This window comes from Rhamphochromis sp. 'chilingali' (assembly GCF_963969265.1).
Source record: "Rhamphochromis sp. 'chilingali' genome assembly, chromosome: 1".
NCBI classification, from domain to species: domain Eukaryota; kingdom Metazoa; phylum Chordata; class Actinopteri; order Cichliformes; family Cichlidae; genus Rhamphochromis; species Rhamphochromis sp. 'chilingali'.
Window position 1 is genome coordinate 50,201,369 of NC_137929.1, and position 10,751 is coordinate 50,212,119.

Genomic DNA, 10,751 nt, shown 5'->3' on the forward strand with positions numbered 1-10,751 from the left:
CAGTGACCAAGGTCCTGATTTTGAGTCGCGGTTGATCAAGGAACTCTGTCAGATTGCGGGCATCCGCAAAACGCGAACAACACCATACCACCCGAGGGGCAACCCGGTGGAACGCTTCAACCGCACTCTATTAGACATGCTTGGCACTCTGGGAAGTCAAGAAAAATCTTACTGGAAGGACTTTGTAAAGCCGTTGGTCCACGCGTACAACTGTACCAGAAGTGAGGTGACTGGGTTCGCACCATATGAACTAATGTTTGGACGCCAGCCAAGGTTGCCTGTCGACCTCGTATTTGGGTTACCAGTGAAAGAACAGCGACACAAGTCACATTCCCAATACGTACAGGACCTTAAATCTTGCCTTGAGCAGAGCTACAAAGTTGCCACAAGAACTGCTGCCAAGGTAGCTGAGAGGAATAAGATTCGGTTTGATAAGCGAGTGAGTCCTTCTGCTTTAGGCGTTGGCGACAGAGTACTCGTCAGAAACGTGCGTATTCGAGGAAAGCACAAGCTCGCTGATAAGTGGGAGTCCACAGTCCATGTGGTAGTAAAGAAAGCTGGAGACCTCCCAGTCTATACAGTTAGACCAGAGAATGGCGAGGGTCCCAAGCGCACGCTGCATCGTGACCTCTTACTCCCATGCGGATTTCTTGCCGCACCAACGGAGCAGCATGCTCAGCCCAAATGAGCTAGAAAGCCTAGGACACGTCAGAATCCTCCCAACAGCACAACGGAGCTTGACCAGTCTTCAGACGAGGAGGACATTGTTCCCATTGCCTGGTTCGAAACACAGCCAGTCTCTGAGATGACTGGGGGTGCTGCAAGGCAAAATGCCCCAAGAGACCTAGGTTCCAGTCACGCCAAGAATAACCTGACATCAATCTCCGCTGAGTCAACGGATGTTCCGGAAGGTGCCAATGTTATGCCTGATGCCACATCAATTTACCATGAAACAGATCAATGTGGCGATGAGCAGACTCCAGATGATGGTCAGACCTCACCTCCTGCTGCGGACGTACCAGCACCTGAACTCCATGAATCTGTGAGAGAAGCAAAGATGGATGATAGTGCATCCACTGAATCTGAGGGACAAAGGATGCCGCTGGATAGCAGTTCAGGAGAAGATGAGTTGTTTAACGAGGTCAAGGACTTAAGTGAGGACCAACCTAAAGAGATCCCAGTCCTCCCAGACAGGTTGGAGGATATGATGAATGATCCTGGAACTGAAGGACAAGAGGAGAGTGGTGAAGTAGAGGAACGAGCTAACGCTGATATCCATGTCAGGAGGTCTGAGCGGGATCGTCAACCACCAATGAGGCTCGACTACACTGAATTGGGGAAACCAATTGTCACCGTGGTGAAGTCTTTCTTCCAAGGGTTGACCGATGCGTGGAATGACCCATGGTAAATGATGGTGAAGCACCTGCTTCTTCTCTTGCCTTTCCCCCCAAGAAACATTTGTGTGAACCTTGTCATGCACAGGGACGTGCAAGAGTTCAGGAGGGGAGAGTGTAACCCACATCAGATTTGTGGGTTGTGCTGCTGCATAAGGTTGGAGGTGTAATTTTCCCTCCCCGCCGCTAGGAGGCGAGTATGCCTTGAGATGACTTCCTGTTAGTCAACATTTCCTGTTGTGGAAGCCATTACTCACGAGGCAACCGCTACTCATGAGGCAACCGCCAAATTAGCTGAAAGATCCTGGATCTGAGATCTGTGAAATACGGCCGTGGGAAGCTGCGTCAGCTGGACGAGCTATCTCACCACGAGCTCCGATTGTTTTTTTGACCAGGACTGGATCATTTGAGATCTGAACCCTGTGGTTCAGTGGCGAGCCAATCCCAAGAGAGTGACTGTCGACGGACCCGAGTGCGGTGTGGCCAGCCGTGGGATCCATCTTCAGCGAACCTCAGGACTATTACTACATTCCTTGATACAGATAAGACTAACACTTTAAAAATCTACCCGGGTAGTTGGACAGAAACACACACACACACACACACACACACACACACACACACACACACACACACACACACACACACACACACACACACACACAAGGAACTCTAATTTCTCTTTCCAAAGAGAAGTGGACTGAGCAATAGGAGCGGAAGCTCTTTAATTGAAACTCTTTGGAGAATTTCCTTAAAGAGGATGTTGTTTTGATTTTATTTTTGGGCCCTTTAATGTGCGTTTGTGCACTGTAGGAAGCCGGCTTTAGACAGGCAGGGTTTGTAAACTTTACAACTTTCAATACAGTTTCTATTCAAATCACATCTTATCTATCATTGTGTGGTTCCTTCTCTGCTGATCCTTTCAAGGCTCCATAGTCTTACCTAGAACTTTCTGATACTGGTCCAAAGTTGTCGAGACAATAATTTAATGCATATCTCATGTTGTTTAATTGTAATACCTGTTACACCAACTCCAGGCCTCAAGGCCTGGTGTCCTGCATGTTTAAGATATCAGTTCATTACCAGAACTTCAAGACATGTCGAGGAGGTAATTTAGCCATTTAAATCAATCACTGTTCTATTGGAATTATGGGTGGTTTTGAATCAATTTATAAATAGCATAAACTGAGACTGGTAACTTACGACATGAACCTCCAGTCTCTAGACCCTGCTGATGATGGAGGTCTGAGTAACTCAGTTGAGGTAGAGATGGGGAGAAGGTGGGTTGCACAAATGACACCAGGGCCGTGCATAGATGTTTGAAGGGGCAGGTTCTCAAAGTTAAAAGGGCTCATCGAACCAGGCTGAATAACAACAACACACATTCATCAAAAATCTAATATGGAATCACATCATACTATATCACTGTCAACAGATGGGGAAAATGCAACCCAAACACAGTCTGTGTTTTACCTGATGGGTACAATGTTGCTGTTGAGGGGTTTCTGCTGCTCCTGCTGCTGATAGTGCTGGAGGGCAGGGCTGTGTTGATCTGAGACTGTAGAATGTAAAAAGTCCACAGGAGAGATTGTAGCTAATTACACAAGTGTTATGAGATAATAATAAAATGCAAAGATTGGTGATGGCGCTTGGAACCATACAGCAACAGATTAAAAAAACTGTGGGAAATGAACTGAAACTGGAATATTATGGTAAATGGTAAATGGCCTGCATTTGTATAGCGCTTTACTCAGTACCTAAGGACCCCAAAGCGCTTTACACTACATTCAGTCATTCACCCATTCACACACACATTCACACACTGAGGGCAAAAGAAATGGGTGGTCTTGGTAGGGTAACAATGTAACAAAAAAAATCTATACACAGTCGCAGATTCTTGATGAATGGGGGTTGCTGTTCAATGTGCCCCTTTTTAACTTTTAGTACCCGCCCCTTTAAGCATCTCTGCACGGCCCTGCAGTTTCTTTATATAAGCAAACTTGACTATCAGTACTATATTTTAGTTTCAATTGCAAAACTGTGCCAATTTAATGTTTATGATGTTGACTAAAATAAACAAGCATTAGTAATATGGATATTTGAATTGTTTGTAATAATTTAGTGGAGAAAAACCATAATAACTAAATTCTGAATAGATGGAGTAATTTATCTGGAACCAGTGGGTGGTCAAAATAGCACACCTTCAACCATGAATCAATATCCATCCATCCATCCATTCGCTTCCACTTATCCTTTTCAGGGTCGCGGGGGGGGGGGGAGCCTATCCCAGCTGTCATAGGGCGAGAGGCGGGGTACAACCATTCGCACTCACATTCATTCGCACATTCACACCTAGTGGCAATTTGGATTATCCAATTAACCTAACAAGCTCATCACTGGACCCACTTCAGTTTGCCTACCAGCCTGGCATTGGCGCGGATGATGCCGTCATTCACCTCCTACATCGTTCCCTCGCTCACCTGGAGACCGCTGGAAGCACTGTGAGAATCATGTTCTTTGATTTCTCCAGTGCCTTCAACACTATTCTTCCCTCGGTTCTGAAGGACAAGCTGGAGAACTCTGGAGTGGACCATCACCTCACTACCTGGATTTTGGACTACCTCACCGACCGACCACAGTATGTGAGGACTCAGGGCTGTGTGTCAGACAGGGTCGTCTGCAGTACGGGGGCCCCACAGGGAACGGTTCTGGCTCCGTTCCTCTTCACCATCTACACTGCAGACTTCTCCCACAATTCCACCCAGTGCTTCCTGCAGAAGTTCTCTGATGACTCTGCAATAGTCGGCCTCATCACTGATGGGGACGACAAGGAGTACAGAGGACTGACTCAAGACTTTGTGGACTGGTGCCAGCTGAACTACCTCCAGATCAACGCCAGTAAAACCAAGGAGCTGGTGGTAGACTTCCGCAGGCACAAGCATTCTCCACTGCAACCACTGAACATCCAGGGTATGGACATTGAGGCTGTGGACAGCTACAGGTACCTTGGTGTTCATCTGAACAACAGACTGGACTGGACTCATAACTCAGACGCCCTCTACAGGAAAGGGCAGAGCAGGCTGTACCTGCTGCGGAGACTCAGGTCGTTTGGGGTGGAGGGCCCACTCCTGAAGACCTTCTATGACTCTGTGGTGGCTTCTGCTATCTTTTATGGTGTGGTCTGCTGGGGCGGCAGCATCTCTGCTGGGGACAGGAAGAGACTGAACAGGGTGATCCGAAGGGCCAGCTCTGTTCTAGGATGCCCTCTGGACCCAGTGGAGGTGGTGAGTGACAGGAGAACGGCGGCTAAGCTGTCATCCCTGTTGGACAACGTCTCCCACCCCATGCAGCAGACTGTGACAGCACTGAGCAGCTCCTTCAGTGGGAGACTGCGGCACCCACGGTGTGGGACGGAGAGATTTCGCAGGTCTTTCCTCCCCACTGCTGTCAGACTCCACAACAAAGACTTTAACTGAACAAACACACACATCCACACATGTGCAATAACACTAAGTGCAATAATCTTTTCTGGCATCGTTGTATTTTTACTCAGTTGTATATAGCATTCGTATTCTATTTTTATCTTATTGTATATTTTTATTCTATTTTATTCTACTGTATATAGTATATTATTTTATTCTATTCTGTACAGCTGTGTACTGTATTTATTCTTATTGTATTCTAATTTTTGCGTCATAACTTTTGCACTGTCCACTTCCTGCTGTGACAAAACAAATTTCCCACGTGTGGGACTAATAAAGGTTATCTTATCTTATCCTATCCCCACAAGCTGCATGTCTTTGGACGGTGGGAGGAAGCCGGAGTACCCGGAGGGAACCCACGCAAACACGGGGAGAACATGCAAACTCCACACAGAAAGACCCCGGCCTGATGGTGGAATTGAACTCAGGACCTTCTTGTTGTGCGGCAACAGTGCTAACCACCGTGCCACCGTGCTGCCTATGAATCAATAATAAGGTAAAATTTTAACACTACAAAGTTTTACATTTAGTATTTCAATAACAAAAGGAATTAAATCCACAATGATGATGAGTGAGTTCAGGAAGTGATATTACAGCATTTACATGGACAAACACAATCAAACATCACCATCTAGTGACCACACAGGTCAGAGTAAACATGTAGTTGCAATTTTCACTGTCATGACCATCAAATTTCAAACTCTACATCAGTGATTCCCAAAATGTAAGCCCATAAAGTGGGTCACACAAGTTATGCAATTTTGTTTTCTACAGTAACTACAAATTTAATTTAAAAAAAATGTCATTTGTATTTTGTAAAACTGTATGTCCTCCCTTTTACCTTTGCCCTCTTTATCTGCCTGCATATATATATTGTCTGAGCTAAAACAGTACTCATCTCTCAAAAAAATGTAAACTTTAAATTTACCTGAGAATCGAGGATCATAGACTGACGGCTTAGAGACTTGTTTTTGTTCTGTTGGCTGGAGGAAGAAAATTTGTTTCCATTTTGTGCATATTAAAGATAATAATGATGTTCAAAAATATTTGGGCAAACCGTCTTTTATATTACAGGAGACCATTTTCATAACTGTGGCACCAACTCTAACATTTTTACCATCTTCAAACTGAGCTGTCATTTGTTTTTCAGGTTAAACACACACGGTCCACTTCCAATCATTCTTTGTATGTGAAAGGCTGATAACTCCTCCCTCTTATTCCTAAACCACAGCAGCTCCAGACTAAATGTATTTCCTGGTTCCCTCCCCTTTAGATCTACAGTTTGAAGATGGGTGTAACCAACATGTGGTGACGTGTAAGAGCTGACAGGCTCCGTTCACTGCAGAAACATGTTGTTGAGATCAGAGCTCAGACTAGTTTCAGTTATAAGGAAGAGAAACTCACACAGTCACTGACACTGAGAGGAGAAATGGCGCAGAAAGGAGTTCAGCTGGAGAGTGAAACAATTTCTTGTTCCATCTGTTTGGATTTCCTGAAAGATCCGGTGACTATTCCCTGTGGACACAGCTACTGCAGGAACTGTATTAAAAGTTTCTGGGATGAAGAGGACAGGAAGGGAATCCACAGCTGCCCTCAGTGCAGGAAGACTTTCACACCGAGGCCTGTCCTGGAGAAAAACATCATGTTAGCAGCTTTAGTGGAGCAGCTGAAGAAGAGTGGACTCCAAGCTGCTCCAGCTGATCACTGCTATGCTGGACCTGAAGATGTGGCCTGTGATGTCTGCACTGGGAGGAAGCTGAAAGCCATCAAGTCCTGTTTAGTCTGTCTGATCTCCTACTGTGAGAAACACATTCAGCTTCATTTTGAGTCTCCTGCCTTTGAAAAACACAAGCTGGTGGCCCCCTCCAAGAAGCTCCAGGAGAACATCTGCTCCCGTCATGATGAGGTGATGAAGATTTTCTGTCGTACTGATCAGCAGAGTATCTGTTATCTCTGCTTGATGGATGAACATAAAGGCCATGAAACAGTCCCAGCTGCAGCAGAAAGGACTGAGAAGCAGAAGGAGCTCGAGGTGAGACGACTAAACATCCAGCAGAGAATCCAGGAGCGAGAGAAAGATGTGAAGCTGCTTCAACAGGAGGTGGAGGCCATCAATGGCTCTGCTGATAAAGCAGTGGAGGACAGTGAGAAGATGTTCACTGAGCTGATCCGTCTCCTCCAGAAAAGAAGCTCTGATGTGAAGCAGCAGGTCAGATCCCAGCAGGAAACTGAAGTGAGTCGAGTCAAAGAGCTTCAGGAGAAGCTGGAGCAGGAGATCGCTGAGCTGAAGAGGAAAGACGGCGAGCTGGAGCAGCTCTCACACACAGAGGATCACAACCAGTTTCTACACAACTACCCCTCACTGTCAGCACTCAGTGAGTCTACACACTCATCCAGCATCAATATTCTTCCTCTGAGCTACTTTGAGGATGTGACAGCAGCTGTGTCAGAGACCAGAGATAAACTACAGGACATTCTGAGAGAGGAATGGACAAACATCTCACTGACAGTCACTGAAGAGGATGTTTTACTGTCACCAGCAGAGCCAAGGACCAGAGCTGGATTCTTAAAATATTCACGTGAAATCACACTGGATCCAAAGACAGCAAACACACATCTGTTATTATCTGAGGGGAACAGAAAAGTAACATTTATGGAACAACAACAGTCTTATTCTGATCATCCAGACAGATTCACTGTATGGCGTCAGGTCCTGAGTAGAGAGAGTCTGACTGGACGTTGTTACTGGGAGGTGGAGTGGAGAGGAGGAGCAGTTTTTATAGCAGTCACATACAAGAATATCAGCAGAGCAGGGACGGGCGATGAATGTGGATTTGGATTCAATGACAAATCTTGGGCATTAGATTGTGACACAAGCAGTTATACATTTATTCACAACAATGTCCAAACTGTCCTCTCAGGTCCTCAGTCCTCCAGAGTAGGAGTGTACCTGGATCACAGAGCAGGTATTCTGTCTTTCTACAGCGTCTCTGAAACCATGACTCTCCTCCACAGAGTCCAGACCACATTCACTCAGCCGCTCTATGCTGGACTTTGGCTTGGACTTGGAGCCACTGCAGAGTTGATTAAAGTCAAATAGAGAAGACAGGTTCATGTTGATCCCTGACCATTATATGTACTTGTGTAGTTTCTAAATGAGGCTTTACATTTTAGAAGCTGAGAAGTTCAGTGGTCCATTGATGTGTGAAAATAATATTGCACTGATTCAAACTGTACTTACATTTATATACCTTACATCAATATAAATCTGAATTTGTTCTTATGGCTGATAATCATGTGAGTTTAAATGATACTACTCTTCATATTCAGCATGTTTGAAATCTGTCATCAGTCTGGTTAGTGCTTTTATTCTGTAGTTGCTGTAGTGGGTTGTCAAATGCAACAATATATTGGAGCTGCAGTGATTCATCAGTTAGTCAATGATTAGAGAATTGATTGTTTTATCATTATTTTAGTCACATTTAAAGCTGGTTCCAGTTTCTGAAATGTGAAGATTGTTGATTTTCTTGATCATATATGACTGTAAACTTAATGTCTTTGAGGTTTGAACTTTTAAAATGAAACAAAACATTGAATCCTCAAGGTTTTTGATATTATATTATCATTATTGTATGTAAAGTGATGACATTTAATGTGCTTTTTCGTATGAAAATCTATTCACATTTGATCATTGATACATGTAAATATCAAAACTAAATGATACAGGCCTGTATATTGTAGAGGATAGACATGTGTCTTTGCCCTGAGCTGTGTCTGGCAGGCAGAGCGTCTCCACAAATCTGAAGCTTCTGATTTGGAGAAAATGAGCTGAGGGAGACACCTGGTGGACAAACACAGACATGACAAGAACAAAGACTAATGTGCATAGCGGAGTAAAACAGCTAGAAATATTTGTCATGCTTCAGAAAAAAGGGTTGGAAATGTTTTTTTTATATGAATGTTGAATATGTTGTATTGGAATAGATTTTTACTGATGGATGATTCGTTGTAAAAAGTTTATTTCTGTATTATTATGATTAAAAGTTAAAACAAATATATTGTACACTTTTTGAGTGACAGAGGCAGAAATGTCTCTGTCCTGCATGTAAATTTGTCCCGTAAAGTTGTTGAAATAATAAAAAATATAAAATACAACTCAGTGTTGCCTGTTAAGCTAGAGAGGTCTTTGTTGGGAAGATACTTACACAATTCATAAACCAGCAAGAAGACATTTTCCCAGAAACAGAGTTTTGATTAGTGGACTCGACAAACAGTTTGAGGCTGATTTGGCTGATATGGGTGAATATTGTGCAGATAATGATAATGTGAGATATTACTGCCATGTACAGATGGATTTTCTAAGTATACATGGGTCAGGTGTCTTCAAACCAAGGCAGGAGCATCTGTTGTATCTGCTTTTAAGGATGTTCTGAGTGAGAAACTTCAAACAGATGAAGGCGAGGAGTTTGGTATAATATCACACATTTCTCAGCATAAAGCTTTTACTGTTTAACCTCAAAGCGGTTTGATTTGAGGCCTGCAGTGACAAAATAATAACTCACCCTTAAAGGTGTTAAACCTAAATGGACGAGTCTTTTTTGAAAATGTAAGGAGTAGAAAGTAAAACGTCAGAAAAATAAGTACTCGAGTAAAATGCTACTACAAATTCTACTTAAGTACAGTAAAGAAATATTTGTACGCTACTTCCTTCCTTCTTCTCAAGGCCCTGATGCTGATTGCCACACTGTGTTTATGTGCTAAAAGAGAAACCGTTTCCTGCCTTGTTACTAAAACTGATTCTGAAGCACAACTTCACTAACTCAGAGGGTAGAGCAACCATTGCAGTTTGTCTCGAAACAACTGTAATCTCCAGATTTTGACTTTTTTTTCTAAAGTGAATTACGATTTGAGTCTCAAAACTGCAACTTTATTTTCAATGTGACCCATAATATTTTTTTTAATGTGGCCCTAATACTCCTTTGTGCAACAACAATTAACTCGAGAAGCTTTATAAGGTAAAGACCCTACAATAATGCAAAGAATACAGAGAAAACCTAAGAGTCACATGACCCATTATGAGCAAGCACTTTGGCGACAGTGGCGAGGAAAAACTCCCTTTTAACAGAAAGAAACCTCTAGCAGAACCAGGTTTACCAAGGGGTGGGAAGTTTTAAGCCTGATCTTAAAGCTAGAGAGGGGCTCTAACTCCTGAATCCAAGCTGGAAGCTGGTTCCACAGAAGAGGGGCCTGAAAACTGAAGGCTCTCCCTCCCATTCTACTTTTAAACACTCTGGGAACAACAAGTAGAACTGCAGTGCGAGAGTGAAGGGCACAAATGGGGTGATATGGTACTACAAGGTCATTAAGATAACACCGGGCCTGATTATTTAAGACCTTGTATGTGAGGAGCAGGAGTTTGGATTCGATTCTGGATTTAACAGGAAGCCAATGAAGGGAAGCCAAAACAGGAGAAATATGTTCTCTCTTAATAAAATAATAAAGGCATTATAACTGTGACCCAGTTTTGTAACTATAATCAGAGTGTAGATTTCGCCTCGTGTCGCTTTGTGGCGCTGTTTAGAATTGATTTCTTTAAATCCAACAGAGCGCTTTAAATCTTTCAGGTAAACAACGTGTGGTGACCTTCAAAATAAAATACCTTAGAATTTCTTTGATAAAGGTTGACTGTCAGAACACCTGCTGGACATTATTTATTAATGAATTAAAGCGAATTATTGGTGAATTAAAGTTTTAATCGAGCATCACAGACTTATAATTAAAAAAGTAAAATGCTTTTACTTTGCAGAGTAATAACCGGAACTAACAGTCCACATTTCCGTAACTTTACCAGTGGACCGTGGCCCAGTCAAAACAA

At 43.3% G+C, this 10,751-nt stretch overlaps 1 protein-coding gene across 1 annotated transcript; it reads left to right on the forward strand.

Moving 5' to 3' along the window:
• The first annotated feature begins 6,290 nt into the window (after positions 1–6,290).
• Positions 6,291–8,601, forward strand: LOC308401182 (tripartite motif-containing protein 16-like). The gene has a single exon (XM_080889305.1). It carries the CDS (start codon positions 6,306–6,308, stop codon positions 7,974–7,976), a length of 1,671 nt encoding a protein of 556 aa, XP_080745431.1. The 5' UTR covers positions 6,291–6,305; the 3' UTR covers positions 7,977–8,601.
• The last annotated feature ends 2,150 nt before the right edge of the window (positions 8,602–10,751 follow it).